At 48.9% G+C, this 20,090-nt stretch overlaps 2 protein-coding genes and 1 long non-coding RNA gene across 4 annotated transcripts in view; 2 read left to right on the top strand and 1 right to left on the bottom strand.

The window, feature by feature from the left end:
* The first annotated feature begins 2,819 nt into the window (after nt 1-2,819).
* ARFGAP2 (ADP ribosylation factor GTPase activating protein 2) lies at nt 2,820-13,212 on the top strand. The gene is made up of 16 exons (XM_049825280.1): nt 2,820-3,002; nt 3,255-3,373; nt 4,352-4,424; nt 4,955-5,086; nt 5,179-5,259; nt 6,084-6,186; nt 6,670-6,726; nt 9,070-9,122; nt 9,568-9,704; nt 10,234-10,365; nt 10,844-10,972; nt 11,053-11,181; nt 11,561-11,687; nt 11,810-11,900; nt 12,019-12,137; nt 12,564-13,212. The coding sequence occupies exons 1-16, from the start codon at nt 2,931-2,933 to the stop codon at nt 12,582-12,584; spliced, it is 1,575 nt and encodes a 524-aa protein (XP_049681237.1). The 5' UTR covers nt 2,820-2,930; the 3' UTR covers nt 12,585-13,212.
* Nucleotides 13,213-13,410: 198 nt separating this feature from the next.
* The window catches only part of CSTPP1 (centriolar satellite-associated tubulin polyglutamylase complex regulator 1), a 37,194-nt gene continuing 30,514 nt past the window's right edge, over nt 13,411-20,090 (bottom strand). For both annotated transcript variants that reach the window (XM_049825282.1, XM_049825281.1), the window contains exons 5-7: nt 19,381-19,490; nt 16,051-16,114; nt 13,411-15,519 (exon numbers count right to left, since the gene is read on the bottom strand). In XM_049825282.1, the coding sequence (XP_049681239.1) occupies nt 15,339-15,519; nt 16,051-16,114; nt 19,381-19,490 (355 nt within the window). In that variant the 3' untranslated portion in view covers nt 13,411-15,338. The remainder of the gene's footprint in view (nt 15,520-16,050; nt 16,115-19,380; nt 19,491-20,090) is intronic.
* Nucleotides 15,358-20,046, top strand: LOC126049234 (uncharacterized). Its single transcript, XR_007509133.1, has 2 exons — nt 15,358-15,436; nt 16,037-20,046. It is a non-coding gene; the product is annotated as an uncharacterized LOC126049234 (long non-coding RNA).

The raw sequence follows: 20,090 nt of genomic DNA, 5'->3' as shown, positions 1-20,090 counted from the left end.
TGTACTGACAAAGGCAACAAAAAGCAACTATTTCTCAGACCAGCAGCATGCTCTTCCTGCTGCTTTTATGTAAAACTGATGGACAGGATCAGCAGCCTTGCCAGAACTTGGAGCAACCAGCGTGGGCTGGAAGGCCTGCAAGGGACCCAGCTGAGGTAGAGAAGCTTGAGTAACCCTGCTGTAGCAAGCCTTCCTAAGACACAGCGCAGTGAATGAAAACTGTGCACCCTCCACGGAGGAGAGGAGCCTGCACTGTATCTCCCCATGTCTCCTAGCACAGACTGGCAGTGACAAAGTGTGACACTGACCTACTGGTCTCTGAGGCTGCCTTGGCTTCTCCTGGGCACACACCATTTCTCTCTCCTGAGTCCCAGCTAGGGTAATGCCAGCATGAACAGACTCTCTCCCTCCTAACCCCGTGCAACTTCTCCATCACAGAGCCAAACACAGACCTAGTGAGAACAAAGCCAGCAGAGGGGGGGAGCAGCACCGCACAACAGATGGTGACAAGGTAGGAGAGCAAGCAACTCAAGTTGAGACAGCTCGAGCCAACCTGAACACCACCGCTCCCAATGCACGCTCATCACCTGAACTTGCTCCTCTACACAACAAGATGCAGCTTACACAGCCTCTACCACCCTGGCACCATACACTCTCTCTCCTGTCCTTCTGTCCAGCTTCACCTATCAGGGCCCTGAGTGCACCAACAGGCCTTAATTGTCCTGAGCAGCCTCACCTGGGGCCCCTACCCCATAGTCCTTGCCCATGGGTGTGGGTGTGTTTTCATTTAAGCTCAGCCCAGAGGTACTAGTCCCTGTCTGAGCTAAGTTGAAGAAGTAGGGGTTTCTGGCTCTGCTTTGTTGATCCTGACTTGTAGGCTGGCTTACCAGCCTGATCTCAGACTTGCCTTGCCTTCCTGCCACAGACATGCCTGGCAATTGCTGGGCCTCATGCTGACCTGTGGATTGACTTCCCAGCTTGACTGCAGACTAATTCATCATCGTGAGCTTGCCTGGCTATCTCTATTCTTGGTCAAACCTGGTCACTACTTGGGCCCTGCGAGGCTCTCCTTGCTCAGGTACTGTGGGGATGGGCCATGGCTGACGAGGGCCTAGGCCTGCTGTCCTTGGGAATGCTCCCCTTGCAGCTCTCCTTGTCCTAGGGTGTAGCCAGCCCTTACTGCACCCTGACATCGGCTCTCCTGGTATGACTGCCAGGACAGCTGCACCATGAATGGCATCAGGGAACTTGACTGGTTTAAAAATAGCTGTGAGATTGGTTACTTTTACCTGAATTGATTCCCCAATACTGTCTGTGTAATCCCAAAAATAGGCATGTAGGCACAATTAAGGTGGCAGCATAAGAGCAACAGACACCAGGGGCTACTTAAGACTGCTGCCAAGAGTGAGCCCTGGCAGGCTGGATCAGGCTTCACTACCCAGTTCAGAAACTCCTCTCAGAGTAGCTTGAATCAGATGTGTCAGCCAGAAGCCTCTCATCTTACTGTAAGGCAACATGCCTCCCATATCAGGTCTCACTCTGATCATGTAGTTATAGCTTTCCTGATTCCCAGAATGCAAGACTTCATACCCCTGCTAAACCTGCAGGGGTTTTTCCTGTAGAGTTTTTTTTGCCCAACTACTCAGTTGTTCCCGATTGCATCTGTATGTCCCAAGACTATGGATTTGCTAAGATCGTGGGTCCTAGGTTCCCATTGCAATGTATTCTACAGCCTACCTTACATATATGGAAAATGTGGAAATGAGTAGAAGGAAAGCTTTTAAATTTAAACTGAAAGTTGTCCAGATATTAGTGCATTTAACTGTTTCTCTTAGTGACCAGCTGGTGCTGCAGAGCTATCTCCTTTTGGAGGTAAGGAAATCCCAATCTATTCCATGTCAGTAATACCATTCTACTGACAAGTTTTTGTTGTTGTTGCCCTTCTGAACCTCTCGCTGCTCTGCAGTCACTTTTTAAAGCATGAAACGGGCTATATACCATCGACTTTCAGTTCAAAGCACAACCGTATTTCTTCCTTTTTTTATTTGCGTTACAAGTGAATGACTTCCTAGTCCATTCCCTCCTGCTTCCAGGCAGGTAATGTAGCACTTTAAGGCCCCGACACCATCTTTGGTCTGAAGTTAACAACTTCCCTACCTCGATTACTGCCTCATGCTAGCTTGATTACCGCACAGGATTAGGTAGTGCCGCTCGCTGCTCTCGAGAAGTCTCCAGCTGACTAAATCCTTTCCAAGTCTGTTCGCTTGTGCTAGCTAGTGTACCAAGGCCTGGTGGCCTGAGGTCCAGAGGCTGCAGCAGGCGACGCCTGTAAGCACCCACCTGAGCTTCTTCTCAGGGAGCAGCTGGTACGGTACCAAGGCAGGTATGGCCTCCCTGCCATTCTACAAAGCCTCCCTCTGTCCGGGCCCGCTCCCTCCCGCTGCATGCCTGCGTCGCGAAGGGGCTGAGGGCACACGGTGACCAGCCAGAGCTGACGGGGGTCGCGGGAACGTCCCCGGTTCGCGTTCAGACTCAGGAAGCGGTTTGCAGGGGACGATGCCGTGAAACTCGAGAAGCGGCGGGGCCGACAGGCCGGAGCAGCGGACGGTGTGATGGCTGGGCTAGCGCAAGGCGCCGAGGAGGGACCCTCACCCGAAACGCCCACCCTGGGCGCCGGGGCCGCCCCTGAGCCCCTTCCCGGTGAACAGCCGTGGCGGTTGGAGCGGTTAATGGCGGAGCGGCGCCGCGCCGTGCCCCCTCCCCCCCCCCCCCGTCGTCATGGCGACGGGGCAGGTAGGGGCTGACCCCCGCGGGGGCCCGTCCGCGGCCCGGTGTGGGCTCAGGCGGCACCCGTACTGCGGCCCGACCCCCTGCGCCGATTGGGCCCGGCCGGCACCCGTCGCCGCAGTGGTATCTGGGAAGGAGAGAACATGGCGGCGGAGCCGAGCAAGACGGAGATTCAGACTCTCTTCAAGCGGCTCCGGGCAGCGCCGGCGAATAAGGTAGCCGGGCGGCGCCGGGCGGCCTCCCGCCTTTCCGAGAGGGGCTGCTTCGCTGCGGCCGCGGGCTGGGCTCGGGCTGGGCGCCGCTGGGCTCCGGGCTGCGCTGCGGCGGTGAGGCGGCCGGGTCGGGGGGCTCCTGGGGAGAGCGGCCGGGCAACGGGAGACGGGGCCACCGGGTTGTGGCGGGGGGTGGAGGAGCGGCAGAGCCGCCGCCGCCGCCTCAGCCCGGCCGTTCCTCTGCCTTCGCTTTAGTCGTGCTTCGACTGCGGTGCCAAGAACCCGAGCTGGGCCAGCATCACCTACGGGGTCTTCCTCTGCATCGACTGCTCCGGCGTCCACAGGTCCCTGGGCGTGCACCTCAGCTTCATCAGGTGCGTGGGGCCCGGGAGCGTGGGCGGCGGGGAGCTCCGGTCCGTGGGTGACCCCCCCGGGCAGGCCCGGAGCCGTGGTGCCTCGTTGGTGTGGGAAGACGCAGGGAGTCGGTTAGAGAGAAGCGTTAGCGGAGAGCGATCGCCTCGGGTTGTATGGGGCTTGGTCGCTGGAGGTTTTGGGTCACTCAGCCCTTCCAAGATGGAGTTTCTGAAGCGCCTCAGCGAAACATCGACACGTTGCTTTCGCTAACCTTGCAGAAACACTGTCTGGATTCCGAACTGTAGAATCTGAGAGGAGAGTGTGGTTTGTGAATCGTGCCAGTAAAGCAGCAACGTGGAAGTCTTTCTTGTATTGCTGAGCAAGGCAAAAAGAGGAATATTATTTAATCTTTTCTGTATCAACCTAGGGAGGAAGATAGTTGGATTTTGGATTTGGAGTACGAAGTTGGATTTTCAGCCTATTGATCTTATTTTCAGTACTTGTAGAAGTTAGCATTTTAAGTGACAGAACTGTGACCTTTACTTATTCAGAGATAAGTTGAGTAACTGGTATGAGACATGCTCTGTCATCTAGCTTTACTTGGTTGTTTTTTCAGTTGCTTTGTCACGTGTTCTGGCCTAATCTGTGGGACGGGCTGAACATGAGTCTCTCATGTTGTGGTGAGATCACATGTAGAATGAAAGTTGTTGGCTGGGCTTTCCTAGCTCAAGCTCCGCCCTCTTAAGGAACATGAGTGAGAGGTCCTCTAAGTTTGGACACTGTTATTTGGAGTGAAGCTGAAGATGGTTTTTTTTTCCTCACTTTAAAAGTTCAAATTAATTTCTTACGGGAACAAAAAAGTTACCAAGATCTTCTTTCCCCTTTTGCCCCCTATGCTTTGGAATAGTAGTGGGATGTCTGACCATTCTAGCTCAGAGCTTGCTATTGCATTTGGCATGCCTGCACATTATTAATAGAAATAATTTGTTCTCACACAGGTCCACAGAGTTGGATTCTAACTGGAACTGGTTCCAGCTGAGGTGTATGCAAGTGGGCAGCAATGCCAACGCGGTGAGGAGCCTCTGTAGGCATTTTGCTTGCTTTCCCCCTTGCTAATCCACATTCTCTGTTTTTTTGTCACTTTCCTCTGTGTGGCTTTTTGGGTACCAACTACTCCATCTTTTTTGGAAACGTGTAATATGGGGAGGTGTTTGTCAGGTGTGCTTGGAAGTCAGATTGTGACCTTTGAATGCATTGCTTTCTGAGGTCCATATTTGTCCTTACATCTCATTTAAATGACAGACATAGTCCTCTTAAAGGAAAGGAATTGGGAACGCTGATCAGTTTGAAAGCTCATGCTCAGCATTGTGACTCAGAAGCATCCTCCTGTGGAGGACAGGGATGGTTTTCTTAGCCCTCTGGGGCCTGCAGGGAGACTTCTTGGGCAAAGCTGATCAGTTAATGGTTGGTTCATGCTGTGTGCTCAGTATATCATCCCCTGTCTCTGGGAAGCTTCCTTTTTCTGTTGAGTTTGAGTTATGTCTAATGCTCGCTTGAGTCTGATGTAGCAGTTGGGAGACAGAATGTTCTTCTCTTTTCAGACTGCTTTCTTCCGCCAGCATGGCTGCACTACCACAGATGCCAATGCTAAGTATAATAGTCGAGCTGCCCAGATGTACAGGGAGAAGATCCGGCAGCTGGCAAGTGCTGCCATGGCCAAGTATGGCACTGATGTAAGTCCGAGCAGCTCCGTACTGTTAAGATGTGTAGTGCTGCATGCTGAGTCTTGTAGGATATCTTGGTTTTTCCCCTCTCCTCTCTTTAGCTGCTTATAGATGGACTGAGTGGAGCCCCTGGGCACTCCCCTGACAAGAGTGATGCTGATTTCTTCATGGAGCACACACAGGTGAGAAGAACTGTCTAAACCAGATGGCTTTAACAGCTCTCAAATAGCCAGCTGTTCAGCTAAGAGCAGTCCCACTTAGTTTGGAAGGACTCTTTTAAGTTGTATACTCGTTCAGCACTAACATGCAAGAACTAAGATTCCATCATCAGCCTGGGACATAGTCACAGATCTAAACAATCCCTTGTGGAGTCTGTAACATCCATGTCCTTTGTTTTCTAGACCATCTTTATCTTCAAGGAGTACTCAGAGCTGCCAGCAACTCCCTGGAAAATGCTTTGTGTGCTGTGTTAATGTACAAGTCTCTTTGTACAGCTAAAGCAAGGGCTGGCTATTACTTTGAACTTCTGGTTTAGTCAGCTTTTCAGTACATAGACCCTCGTAAAGTGAATTTGAGCAACTGTTTGCACAATGCTAGGCAGACTTTCTCAAGTGAATAGAGTAACATGAGAATTGGCTGTATGGGAATAAAGACGGTGGAAGCTGAGATTATTTTTTCCAGGGAAACTCATTCACACTCTTTCTCCCAGATTTGAGCTCATCTCTTTACCTGGGAAGTCCGTACAGTAGCCAACAGTGATGCTGTCATTTCTCCTGGCCTTCCATTCAGCTTAGCTTCTGGGGTTTTTTTCTTTAATTTTTGTCCCTGCTAAGGGAATGTGGACTTGTCCATATGTTGCCTTATCTTCAGTGAAGGCATAGTCTGGAGGTTGGAACACGTTTTCTTTGGCCTAAAACTGAATACAGGTCACTAAACCTGAAGTAAGTTCAGGATTGTTGGGTTCATTCATCTTCTGCAAATGACTGGAATGAGCATCTCCTTGCAGTCTTCCAGTACCTGGGATGTAGCAGATGCCAGCCAGAATCCTGCACAATCTTCCCCGGAGATGGAAAAAGCAGCAAAGTCATCAGAAGGCAGTGATATGTCGAGTGAGTTCCCTGCTGAATAATTTTCCCAAGAACCTGACTTCCTTTCCAGGAGCATACACTTCTGTACCACAGTTGGAAGAGCTGAGTTTTTCCTTTGGTTCGGGCTTGAAGGAGTGGAAGCTCTGTGCGCTCTATGATGTTTACTTGAATTAGTGGAGACTTCTAAAAACACTGCTCTGTTTGGGATTAGTTCTCTGCTTTTTCTCAAATGCACACAAAACTGAAGGCAGACAAACAGCTTTTTGTATTCTCCTGCAGTGTTTGCTTTCTTTTAGTGTGTTAAGAACACTGCAGAGGGAGTAACTTGCTCTGTGGAGACATGAAGTTGTCATGCTTGGAAAACTGCACGTTTCAAACTGTAACTTCACTTGTTTGGGGTGGGGGCAGAGGAGGTAAAAGAGATGTAGTGGAACTGTGTGCATACTGAAAAGAAAGGGGTTGAGAATCTCTGCTGAATGTTCTCTTCTGTTTTTGTGCCCACAGATTCTAGCCAGGGCCCCTCTATTGACTTATTGAGCACATCTCCTAAAGCTCCTCTAGGTAAGTAAGACTCTTTGTTATCTGTCAGATCAGTCTTGCTCTTATACCTACTGTTCAGTAGTAAGCTCAGTGGAGCTGGAACTGATGACCCAATTTCTACAACATCTAAAGGAGCTTATCTTCCTGTGGAGCCAGTACTGAGGATCTCCCTTAACCCCAAAACCAAGCCACAGTTTACTGGAGGTTTTCTCTTCCTTTGGACGATTGAGTTCAAAGCTGTCACCTTCCCAAAAGCTTGTTTTCATGTTTTGAGCTTTGGACAAAACTTGGCATTTGCATATAAATAACTTGGCTAATCAAGGCCACGTATTCTTTGTTTTTTGGTTTTGTTTTGGGGTTTTTTTTCCCCCAAAGCTTTGGAGTCAAATGAATTTTTAGCTTCCAGAGTAATAGGGATTTGTATCCCGATTCTCCCCTGCCATTACTGTCCTGGCTGCACAGAGAGCATCTAGCTGGAGCTTCTTTCCTTGTTGAGAGCGTGCTCCTAGCTATTGTGGTTTCACCCCAGCTGGCAACTAAGCTCCACAGAGCTGCTCACTCACTGCCCCTTGGTGGGATGAGGGAGAGAATCAGAAGAGTAAAAGTAAGAAAACCTGCGGGCTGAGATAAAGACAGTTTAATAGGTAAAGCAAAAGCTGTGCATGCAAGCAAAGCAAAACGAGGGATTCATTCAGTACTTTCCGTCGGCAGGCAGGTGTTCAGCCATCTCCAGGAAAGCAGGGCTCCATCACACGTAATGGTTAATTGGGAAGACAAATGCCATCACTCCGAACGTCCCCCTCTTCCTTCTTCCCCCAGCTTTATATGCTGAGCATGACATTGTATGGTCTGGAATATCCCTTCTGTCAGTTGGGGTCAGCTGTCCCAGCTGTGTCCCCTCCCAACTTCTTGTGCTCCCCCCCCCCCCCCCCCCCCCCAGCCGGCTCGCTGGTGGGGTGGGGTGAGAAGCAGAAAAGGCCTTGGCTCTGTGTAAGTGCTGCTCAGCAGTAACTAAAACATCCCTGTGTTGTCAACACTGTTTCCAGCACAGATCTAAAACACAGCCCCATACCAGCTACTGTGAAGAAAAATTAACTCTGTCCCAGCTAAAACTAGCACACTAGTCTACAGTGGGTTCATCCTGGGTGGAAAGCCTGTGTCCTCAAGCGTCTATTCCCTGTTTTGTGTCTCTTCCTCAGACATGTCTATGTATCTATCAACACAAGGGCCTGCTCCTGCCAGAGGTAACTGGCTAACAGCTGGCCTGCACTGGCTGCTTGTGACAACTCTGCCTGCCCCTTCTGTGACTCTGCCTTCAACTCTAACTTTAGCTTCCTGTGCTTGGAGGGAGAGAATGAGCCAAAGCTTACATGTATCGTATTGGGATCTAAACCAGCTATTCCATATCTGGAAAGGGATCTTATTGACATTTCTGTTAAATGTTTCCTGACAGTAATAAAAGAACCCCAAACAACCCCAAATCAAGTGTTAGGAACAGCAAGCTGAAAAAGTCTTGGGTAGTGTGAGTGTTTTGTAACCCCCCCTATTTCAAAAACGTATGCTAAGACTAGAAAAGTTACAGGAAACGCTGTCGAGAATGATCTAAAGTATGGGTTGACAAAAGTCATGTGGGTGTAGAAAGTAAGGAGACACTTCTGTGGAAGAAAAGCCCAACAAGGGTGATAAAAGATTTTGGAGCTACATGTTGGAAGCTGAGAAAATGTCCTGGGCAGTCCCTCTCTGTTTGCTTTGTTCTTATGCTTCTCCCCAGGCATCTGCGGCTTGGCTGGACCTTGGCTGGTTTTACAAGTGTGGCATGCTTCATGCCCTCAGAGTGGCAGGTTCCTGGTGCAAGGTGTTGGGGAACCTGTTGCTCTTACAGCTCGCTGCACTTCAGGTCCATTTTGTTGTTGGTTGTCTGTTCATGTAAACATGACTTCAGGGTTCTTGCTTCTTTGTCCCTAAGGTGTTGGTGAGGCACTGACCTTCATATGGCTCTGAAGCTGTATTTTCTTGGATTTATGTATGGAATAAATCTAGTCTTTCTCTATCTACCCTGATCCCTACTGGATAGGGTCACCAACTGCATGACACTTGGGAGAAGCTATTCAAAGGTCTTAGTTCACTTACAAGCTTCTCCAGCAACGGACATGCTTCCCTAGGCCACCAGCCTGCAACTGTGGAGCTTATAAGTGCATCTTTCACGGCTGGGTTAAGTCACCCAGGCTTCTGATGTGAAGCTGCATGGTGTGTCCTGGACTCTATAGCAGCTGGACTGTGGTGGATGTTTGTGTGGGTTGCTGACTAATTATGCTTCTTAAATTAATTTACTTCTGCTTATTTGCTGCTTCCGTCCTCTTGCAGAACTTAAATCCTCACTCATTGGAAAGAAGAAGCCAGGAGCTGCCAAGAAAGGGGTATGTCTGAGCTCCTGTTTTATGGAGAGGAGGTAGAGCATGTCTCATATTACTGCTGTGCTTTCCCTAGCCCTTGCTTTATGCCCTTAACTAAGCTGTGTACTGAGAGATCCACTTGGGAAAGGGAGACCTTTGATTATATCACTGCTTATTTTGAAAGATAACTTGTATATTAATGGACAAAACCAATTAGGTTTTGGATCATTACTCATTATGGTCTGAAGTGTATGTGGCTGATCTTTTAGCACTGGCCATGGATGTGTTAACAGAGTACGGAAGAACACCCAAGAGTTGGAAACGCTATTGGGTCTGTAGTTGTGACTACCCAGGGAGACCGAGTAGTCTGCTGGCCTGATCGGTGCAGCAAGAAGCAGGATTCTGGTTTTCTTCTATGGTAAACAATCTAGGATGAAGAAATTGCATTTTTTTGGTTTTGTTTTTCAAGTTGGGTGCAAAAAAAGGTCTTGGAGCCCAGAAAGTGAGCAGCCAGAGCTTCAGTGAGATTGAGCGGCAAGCCCAGGTGGCAGAGCAGCTGAGGGAGCAGCAGGCAGCCGAGTCCAGGAAGCAAGCCGAGGAGTCCATGTAAGTGTCCTGTTTGGGTTGAATACCTTGCATACGTAAGGCAGAAGTAATACGAGGTTAATGCTGTTCGCCGTAGGACCACCTAATGTGAGCGTAGAACATGCTGCATAATAGAATGAGCAGTAACTATAAGCCAATATGGTCCTTACAGCAGGGCACAAGTTATAGTGCTGTATTTTATTCAAATTACCATCCCTGGAAGAGTTTAAGGAGCAGATATGGAAGTATTTTGTGTTCCTGCTGGCCTTTGGACAGGACTGAAAAAGGCAAAGGATGAACTGGATGGGGTATTCTGTCTGAGAGGGGCAATGCTTACAGTAAGGAAAACATGGTTATCCAAAAAAGAGTTGAATCCCAGTGGAGGCAAGATGGGAAGACAAGCAGTAGCTTCTGTGCAAGGATTTTTGGCAGAGCTGTTGTGGAAATGGGTCTTTAATGGGTTGTCAGGGTTACTCTCCCCCTTGCCCCTCCACAGCATGGGCTGGGGGGAGGGTAATGAGCTGGTACCCACCATAGCTCTTTCCTTTAGAGTGACCTCAATGCGACTGGCTTATCAGGAACTGCAGCTCGATCGGAAGAAGGAAGAGAAGAGACTTCAGAACCTTGAAGGGAAGAAGCGTGAACAAGCAGAGAGGCTGGGCATGGGCTTGGTGTCCAGAAGGTACTTGTCTGTGGATAGCATAGGACAGACAGTTGCCTTGGAAGCACTGTGCTCTGGAAAAGTTTCCTGAAGGCAGTAGCTTGCTGCTCTTGTAACAGATAAGGACCTGATTTAAAGTGCTCATATGCTGGATTATGTCTAAATATGCTGCAGGTCCCAGAAAGAATGGGCACTGTTCAGAGGTTCTAGTTCTCATTCGAGCTTTTTCAAAGATGCGTGTGGCCTGTCAGTGTCTAGCCCTAGAGCCCTGTTGCTTGACAGATGTCCCACTGCAGAATACTTCCCTTAAGAAAGTAGCTCAAGACTTCTGAGGGAGTCAGGATAAGTGGTGAAAGGCGGCTGGTGTCCCACAACTTTCCCTTGAGACTTGTGGCACCTGCCCTGCCTGTGAAGGCCAGATTCAGTTTTGAGGCAGACTGGATATAGGGGCTGGATGCTGTCAGACCCATCGGCCCTGAGTGCCTGTTTGTTGTGCTAGTTCCGTTTCACACTCGGTGATGTCTGAGATGCAAGTAATTGAGCAAGAGACGCCGTTGGCTGCAAAATCTTCCCGTTCCCAGTTGGACTTGTTTGAAGATGCTGGAGGCTTCACATCTGGACCGCCCAAGTAAGACTTAGTTTCAGTGTAGTCTTTGGCTTATTCCTGAATTTAATGGCTGGCCTAAATTACCTATTTTTGGTACCTAGGTACAAATATAATCCCTTCTCATTCGAAGATGCATTTGGCTCGCGATGGGAAACGGACTCTTCGTGGGGTATGGACAAAGAGGAGGAACCTGAGGTGACCATTTCCAGTATTCGACCAGTTTCAGAGAGGTAAGATGCCTGCCACTGCTACTGTATGTACCTTGTGTGGGGGACAAAGGGATAGGTCTAGGAAAAGTGGGGAGCGATGCTGCTGTGTTGCAACAGGAGCCTTGTGCTGCAGAAGATAACTTGCATGGACAAGGCCAAGAAAAAAGGCCTTGTGTGAAAGGCTTGGGCACTTCTTTGCGTGTCATGTCCCTAAGCTTGATACAGCCTTTATGGTCATTGAGTGCTGGCTGTCCTGAGGTGGGGAGAGGAGAACCCTGATGGTAGCTAGCACTTGAGGATTTGTTGCTTTCTTTTGATCACATGGAGTCTGAGAGAGAAGTCTGTTTCTTTGCTGTGTTGGTGAGCTTAAGCTGAGATGTCTCCTCTCTGTTTTCCTCAGACCCACCAGTAGGCGGGAGACAGAGAACAGGACATCTATCGTGGAATCCAACGAAGCTCGGCAGAAGTTTGCAGGGGCTAAAGCTATCTCTTCAGATATGTTCTTCGGGCGGGAGGCAGACGCTGAGGTAGATGCATTCTGCAGTGCTTAAGCTGGGATAGCTCTGGCTTCATCTCCTTCTGTTTGCTCAGGTCCTACTTTGTTCCCTTCCTTTATAACCTTTTTGGTTTGTTTTGTTTTCTGCTGCAGTATGAAGCCAGATCCCGACTGCAGCAGCTCTCAGGCAGCAGTGCCATCAGCTCTGCAGACCTGTTTGGAGAGGCTGAGAATGTGCACTCAGGTTTGTTAGTACTCAGTGGGCTGAGGCAGGGGGCAGCTTTGGAGGACCTAGGCTGGAGGGGATCAGGGTGCTCTCTGGAGCTGGGGGACTCCAGGCTAACTCCTGCTGGTTCTCGTAGGTGGTGTGTCAATTGGAAATGTCCTGCCTGCAGCTGACATTGCACAGTTCAAGCAAGGAGTGAAATCAGTTGCTGGCAAGATGGCTGTCCTAGCCAATGGGGTGATGAATTCGCTCCAGGTGAGGTTACGCTATGGCACCTTCAGACAGGCTATTGTCATGCTCGGGGACTTTCACCACGTCCTGGCTTCTGCTGGAATTATCATTGTCTTCTCAAATTATGTGGGAAGTCCCAGATAGAGACCTGTCTTTTGTAGCTGATGACTACATTACAATAGCTGAGCAATTTCAGGTGGCAAGTGAACTCTGCTTGGCCAACCTTACTCTCCTGCTGGACAGGACACCTTGTTATGTCGGGTATGCCTTTTCCCACAAATCCCAGGCAGAACTTAAAAAGTTAAGGCCATTTTACTTCCTGCCTTTCCATGGTGTCCTGTCTAGGTAACCTCAGACTGCATTCCAACCCCAAACACCCCAAGACTTTATCTGTCTCTGGAGTTTACCTGAAGTGTTGTAGCACGGTGTCTTGGTGTGTTTCCTCCCCAGGATCGTTATGGCTCATATTGATGACCCAGGGACTGCAACTCAAAGGGAAGCCAGCAAGAGGCACTGATGCCACCTTCACTGATGCAAACTCTGCAGGATTGTCTTAGTTTGTCTGGGGTGGGTGGGGAGGGGAGAAGGTAAGCAGAGGGGGTCAGGACATGGCTGTGCCCAGGATGCTTTCCAAATATCTCTGGATTCCACTCTATTAAAATTCAATGTGCCCTCATACCCACTGCTATCTACTAGCCAGTGGAGACAGGCCTTCTTACAGGGTTAACCTCACTGCTGTAAAAGATACGACAGGAACTCCTGGGCTCCCCTCATCAGTGCTCCTGTCCTTCTTGGCCCATACCTTAGCTCACCAAGTGACAGAGGAAAGGGGAATGCTGTTTTTCTGAACATCACGTTACCTGGTTCCTGTGGACTTGACTGGTTTTTTTGTTCTGCTCAGTGCTCCCTATCCATGGTGCTGTGGAGTCCTCTGTATTTGCAGGGTCTGACATTTACCATGGGTAATCCTTTTTACTGTCTTGTAAACCAGCATATATTGATGCAGGAGTGAAAAATCAAACAAAGCAAAGATTATTTTTTTAGCTTCTAATTACATCATCAGCAACAATGGCCCAGGTAAAGAAGTACTGTAAAGATACTTACTGGATCCCTTGTTATTTTGTTGTCCAGCTTTGGACTGAGGTCGGAGTCCTGAGCCTCTGACTCCACCCTGAGGTGAACTTCTGCAGTGCAGCAGTGAGTGAGGACTGTCATTTTAGTCCTGTTCAACTTGGCTCTCTGCTCCTGACTCTGTTTTTAAGAGCAGCATGTTTTTATCTTCCTTGCACTATGGTCTTGAGGGCTGGGTAGTATTAAGAAAAAGGGGGGTGGGGGTGGGGAGGGCTAGTTATGCAGTCCTAGCAAAAAGAGAGGCTGGGGCTGGTAATGGGCTTCCAGGAGCTTCACCTCTTCTCTCCACTTGGAGGGCCTGTGGTACCTGCAGGGCTAGGGGCGGAAAGGGAAAGGTTCCTCTGCCACCATGGGCAGGTGTTTCACCACGCCAGGGGGGCGGGGGGAGCGGGGGGTAAGGGTCGGGCTTTCCTCTGGCTTTGACCCCGGTGCGGTTGCAGAGTACTCGGAGCCAGGGTTTGGAGGGAACGGAACGGACGGTGGCATGCTTGCGTGGTGGGTGCTGAGGCGGCGGCAAGTTCGGCCTGGGACCCTGGCTGAGGTGAGGGTCTGGCGGGGGCCTGCGAGTACCACCACCAGGGCCCTGCGCTGCTCCGGTCTGGCCGGTACCGCTCTGCTCCCCACCCCACCCTGGGCCTTACCCCCGGCAGCGCCCTGAGGAAGGGCCAGGGCAGCTCAAAAGACCCCAGACGAAGCAGTGGCTTTACACAGCGTGCTTTATTGCCGGGCTGTCACAGTTGCCTGCTGATGGTTGGGAGAGAAAGCACGGTTAGCGAGCACGTTAATAAATAACTTAAAATAAATAAATAACACCTCCCACTACCTCCACAGGTGGGGCTGTGGTACAGACTCAGCAGTAGTTAGGGGATTAGTCTTAAAATAGCTCCAGCATGTGTTGAACCTACTCAGCTTAGGGCTGCTATAAGCTTTGGGTTACCAGCTCTTGGTAGCCCACACAACAGCATTTTATGAACAGGAGGAGCAAAGGCACTCCTGAAGAAGCAAGAGAAACTAAAGTTCCCCAGGAAATAACTAGTCTATGCAAGCTGAGGCACAGGAGCTGGGCCACACAAAGCGTTCAGGGCTGGGGAGGCCCAACTGCTGAGTTAGTTACCATTAACACAATGAGACGCTGTTTCTTTTTGTAGTTGTAAGGGCTACACCATGATGCTACAACAATGCCAATATTTACAAAAAATACCCAGGACTTGTTTGATAGCTGCTTACTTCTGCCCTACTGCTTCTGCCCACCCAAACCCAGCAGATGCTCTATACGTTTGCAAGCCACACTACCTGTGGCCAAGGGATTCAAAGACTTCTTCCCTCTTTCTCCCACTCCCCCAACCCCCTAAAGCTCACTTTTTCAAATGACCTTAATACGCTGTTCAGAACAGAACTCAGTACAGCAGAGGAGCCAGATAGCACCATACAGTATTTTACTGCAACCTAGCTTATTTGCTATATTTGCTTTGGCAAGTCTTGGACACATGGAGGAGGAAGCAAAGACAGGTGGCATGGCAATACCTAAGCCCTTCTTTCTTTTCTAGGAACTTCAGGAATTTCTCCACCTTTGATCATACACAGGTGCAGCTTTACTGGGAATAATTATAATGGAGCACGAGTGCAGAGGTGCTGCTGGCGATTTAACCACTCTATTGTCTTAGGCCAAGTCTGAACACAGCTACACAACAAAACACTGGCAAGCAGCCTGCACTTGCACTCCCACTGCTCCAGCACCTGCTGAACAGGGAGGGAGAGCCCCAGTGAGAATACACAGCTATTTCCAAGTGGAGGCAGAGCTAGCATCTGCTGGTTTGCTTTGCTTGCCAGCAGAGGGTAGCATAACTCTGCAGCTGGAAATAGCTTCTGCAGAGGAGCTATTCCTGCACGAATCTGGAGCTAGGAAAAAGGCAGAGTTAGAGTTCTTCCCGGGAAAAGATGGGTGGACCTGGCAACAGGGACTGGCACAGCCACACACACGCTGGTGATGTGGACAGAACCCACCATCAGAGCAGATGCTGTGGGAGGAGGTGCTGTTTCTGCAGTGGATTCTGGAGAAACCCAAGATGGGAACCGTGCCCACCCTCACAACCTTCAATTTTCAGAGGAGTCTGTCTCTTCATTGGAGCCTTCACTCTCAGCATCCATTTTTCGCCGATGGTGTAGAGGTTTCCAGGGAGAATTAATCCTGGGTGAGTTACGGACAGGCAAATTAGCTGTGTCCCCACTGGAGCTGGTAGGACTGGAGACGGAAAGCCCTGAAACCTGAGCTATCCTGAAAGAGAAAAGACAAATGCTAGGCAGCCTAACTTGTCATCTCCAACCTTTAGGGTAGCAGTTTTGGAGTGAACCTGGGAGGAGGACTTAACTCACAGCTAGCACAGGGATGGAAAGGTGTTGATGGCACAGAGGGGGAACACCTTGCGCTAGTACCTACCAGACTCACTGTGTGAATCTTTCTTCCTGTTTAAACAGACCTTTCTTCTGGGGTGAGCCTGTGTCCTCCAACACTCCTAGTTTTCACCATCCAAATGCAATTTCCCTGTTCATTAGAGGCTCCTGCTTCCTCTAGACCCCTCTTTGAGTCACACTTTTCCCCTCTATTTCTACAGCCTTTTCTAAGGATTTTGTTAGCTGCACCAAGGCACCCCAAAGAAAGAGGCCCTCTCTGCTCAGGGTGCACTGTTAGCTCCTCTATTGTTTTATAGTAGAGCAAAGGAATAGGGACAGTACTTTACTAAAGTCTTCCTTAGCATGCTACCATTAATCTGTTGCTTTACCTCCTACTTTAGGCAACTCCACTTACAATTTCTCAAGTTCCTGATCCATGGTGGGGTCCAGAAACAAGTCTCCTTTATCTGGCAAAGCCCCTGGAAAAAAAAAAAAAAAAAAAAAAAGGAAAGTATCAGAGCAGAGTTAGCTATTCATTCTTAAAGAAAAGCGCTCACTCCGTAGCAGTATCTAAAATCTGCCTTGCAAGACAGAGAAGACTCTTCCTTATACCTATTAGAGAAATGGACGCTGAATGTTGAGGATCATGGTGAGATAAAGAATGATGATCCATATTATGTGTCCTTCACATAGACTGTAGCTGAGCTCAGACAAAACGGGAGGCACTCTCAATGGTCTCACTTTTCAAAGAACTTGAAGAGCTCTAAGGATTGGCAGTTTCCATTCACTACACAAAACTACTGAGTACTGACTGTCAGGGAGATGACAGCCTTGTCAACTTCGAGCCTCTGCCCTATATAGTCAACAGTCCCAGATCCTATCAGAGCAATAGATACGTTGCTGTCTGTGCCACAGCCTGAAGCAGGTGCTGTACCACCCAGGGAGATAAATACTTCTGTGCCACCTGCCTTTCTTGTGGTGCCGTGAGCTCGGGGATCAAAATACTCCACAGATATAACACTATTGCTTTCCTTGCAATTCAGGAAAGGCAGGCCTGACTCTGGTGCACATTAAGTCCACAGAAACATGGATGGACTGTGCTCTAGTGTTGCTTGCTGTCTGGGTGAGAACGTGAAAGGCTGGGCCAGTAATTGGGTACCCTCTCTCAGCATAAGGCAGCATGTTCCTTTTCAGGATGAAGGACATGGTGTAGTTCAGACTGGAACAGCTGGTTGATCATTCTTGCCATTGTCTCTGAAAGGACACTGGCACCTCAGGAAGAGCCCAGAAAGGAAGGTGGGGCTCTTAGGAAAGCCCTCCTTCCTAATTCTGTAAAAAACTTCACCTTGTACAAGGGTTGTGGGAGGGTGTGATCAGTCAGCACAGAGATGACAGGAATTGCCTACCACAGCCTGGATAGTGCCACTGCACGCCAGGACAAAAAAAATCCACTTGGTAATCTGTACCAACAGTGCAGTGAGGAATGCTCTTGCTTTTCAGGAGACCAGGGTGCTACACTCAGTGCTTTGTACTCCCCGTGGGGACACAGATCTGGTTTATGGCCCCAGCACCTTGCTCTTGAAGGAGGGCCTGGAGAGCCACCACCTCCCTCACATAGGCAAGCTGGCAGCAGTCACCAAAAATGTAGCAATGAGTGTCTAAAAATTAGAACCAGTTTAGACTAGAAGCGACTCCCCCACTTCTTCTGGTTCTGGCCTTCCCCTCCTGCAAATGAACAGGAAAGCCTGGCACTGCAACACAGAGTGTCAGAAGGTCCAGTGGAGTGCCCCAGACTGCTCCCTTTCATGAACTCAATTAAAAGAATAAACAGCTAAAGCTTAACTTGTTTCTGCATTTGCAGAATGCACAGTGAGGTCTCTAGGGCACAAGAATTACTTGGGAGAGTCAGTAAATAACACTTAAAGGATTCATGAATCAACACTGACATTGGAGTTAGGCTGCGGATTCCAGTCTGCCTGACAAACTCATCGGCGCTGCCCCAGCCTGAATGAGCTGCTCTAATTCCTACCCCTGTTCCTCAAGGGGGGCTACTGGCTTTGTGACACCAGAAAGAAGACAGGCATCCTGACCAAAAGCTCCTTTGCCTGAAACTGCCCTCATGAAGGGCTTTGGGGAGCTTGTGATCCCCTACAGACCAAAGACTATTGAAATCACCCTTCGGGAGAGACTAAAAGACACCAGGCAAAGAATCCTCCTTTCCTTGCCAAGACGCTAGCACCTGTCAGACTTGTGTTTGCTGCCCCTCCTCTGTGAGAGGCCTCGGCAGGATGCTGGCAGAGGGCCAGGGGACGGGCCCACATTAATGGAAAGGAAAACCCACACACTGTGTAGATGGCACAATGGAAGCAGTGGTCAGGAATTTTTTTTTGTGCTCATCTGTTTTCTTTGCACTCTACTAGAAGTGGATTTCGTAGGGCAAAGGAAAAAAAGATTTTGCTTGCTGCAATCCAGGCATCACCTTCCCCAGTGAATACGCTGCTTCCTAAGCCTGTTTGCAGAGGGGATTGCAGGGCCGTTTTCATGCACCTTTGATATATAATCTCCATGTTGCTGGGTAAGCAGCCCTGCCCCAGAGGAGCATTAGCAGCTTAAATGGTTTGCTGTAAGGAGGGGCTTAGCCAGGGAGGGGACACTTTTACTCTACTATGACGCATCTATGCAAAAGAACAAGCCCTCAGGCAAGGTACACCTTTTCACTGAGGTTTGTCTTTGTAATATAGGGACTCGCAGATACTCAAGCCTAGAAGCAGAGGAGAGGATACCTACCCAAAGACAGAGAAAGCCTACCCTTACTGGCCAGATGGTTTGCTGAGTGGAGATGAGTGAAGATAAGTGTTTGGGCCTCCACACATTTAAACATACCTCTTGGATACAGCCTTCTCAAACACAAAAAGCCACTTCTGTTCCCCTTTGCAAGAGGAAGAAGAGCACAAGCAAGACATATGGGGACAATATGGAGTTGTGAGTCTGAACTATGTATGGATTACATACTGTCCTTTGTCAATGCAACACTTTGCTTCCTTGCTCTAGAACAATATTGACCAGCACAACATGGAAACGAGCAGTGAGATGCTGCTTGGTAATCCCCTGGTTCCCACAGCAGTCCAGTACAGAATTTTGTAGCAGTTTTGTGTTTTATGATACCACCAGATTTTCAGCAGGCCACAGATTAATATACTAGTGAGTTCACATTGCCTTAAGGGAAGATGGGGGAGAGCTGGGAAAGACCGGGCTTTGAGTCTTTGAGCCAAGGAGGCAGCAGAGGTTTTCCCATTAGGTGTGCCTCCTTTTCTTGCAGACAAGAGCAGTCACTTAAAATCTGTGGGAGAATGAAGGGCTAAAACATAGGATGGGACTTCAATTCAGTACTGTCGACAGCAGTCAGCCACGTTACTTGTCTCCTGACGACCCCTGCCCAACCTTTACAGCCAAACATGTTAAAGGCACAGTTCTGCTAAAATGATCAGCTATTGAAGAGGTAACACATTGCTGTCTTAGGGCAGCATTTCATATCTAATTTTATCCTTGAAGAAGCTCCACAGCTTCAAGCAGACAGTAAGGTGCAGTGTTATGTTTTTAAGTTTAATCGATCAACAAAAAGATGAAAAACTTTCCGTCACTCTCTTCCTGGCAGTGTAAAATCTGGGGCATAATTACAGAGGAAATTCCACAGAAATGCAGAACGACTGAAAATCTAGAGCTGTATCACTCATAGGAGTCTTACCTAAGGCTCTGTTGATCCCCTGATCCTTTGCAAGTGCCATAAGGAATCCATAGAAGGTCAGCCTCTGTGCACTACTCAACATTTCCTTCACAAGAGCAGAAGGTGGACAGCTAGGAAAAGAGACAAAGAGGTCACCTTGTCTTTTAAATTATCATCCAAGGCCCAGCTCAAACTGTAGAAATAAACCCTTTTACCTGTTCTAATACTGTCAAGTTGCCCTGACTCAGTTTAAATAGCCACCAGCTTGCTTATTTAGCTAAGCAAGATGTTTGAGCTGGGGTACATCCCTGTCTCCATTCCAAGGAGAGGGAGAAAAGCCTAGATTCACTCAGAGGCATACACATCCCAACTCTTAGCATATTCTTTCAAAAATCAACTGGGAAATCCTTTCTTTTAGAAGACAATAAATTTTCATGAGGATTGTTAGGTTATTATCACCCTTTTATCAGTCATCCAAGGGGCAGGAAAACCTCTCCAGTGATAGCCTAAATATGTCAGAAAACAGTATTTAGGTGGTGACTAAATTGACAGGTCCCCTTCTACACTCACCTTAACCCCTGGCCCTGACTTCTAAGCAGTATCATCATAGTGATTCTTGCTCTTGCCTAATATTCCTTAAAGGATTTCATGCAAAATAAAACTGCCTCATAAAGAGGAAGTGTTGAACAGTCCTTGCTGTAGTGGCACCCCTGGGAGATGTGCCTGTGGGC

Source organism: Accipiter gentilis, chromosome 22, assembly GCF_929443795.1.
Source record: "Accipiter gentilis chromosome 22, bAccGen1.1, whole genome shotgun sequence".
In the NCBI taxonomy this organism is placed as follows: Eukaryota; Metazoa; Chordata; class Aves; order Accipitriformes; family Accipitridae; genus Astur; species Astur gentilis.
The sequence above is the reverse complement of the archived record's forward strand: the minus strand, read 5'-3'. Positions and strand labels throughout refer to the sequence as shown.

What these genes read in the sequence shown, in the direction of transcription:
- ARFGAP2 (XM_049825280.1), top strand. Translation starts at nt 2,931, where the DNA reads ATGGCGGCGGAGCCGAGCAAGACGGAGATTCAGACTCTCTTCAAGCGG. An exon ending in AAGCAAGCCGAGGAGTCCAT is followed by an intron (nt 9,705 to 10,233) that starts GTAAGTGTCCTG and finishes TCTTTCCTTTAG; the next exon opens with AGTGACCTCAATGCGACTGG. An exon ending in GGCGGGAGGCAGACGCTGAG is followed by an intron (nt 11,688 to 11,809) that starts GTAGATGCATTC and finishes TTTCTGCTGCAG; the next exon opens with TATGAAGCCAGATCCCGACT.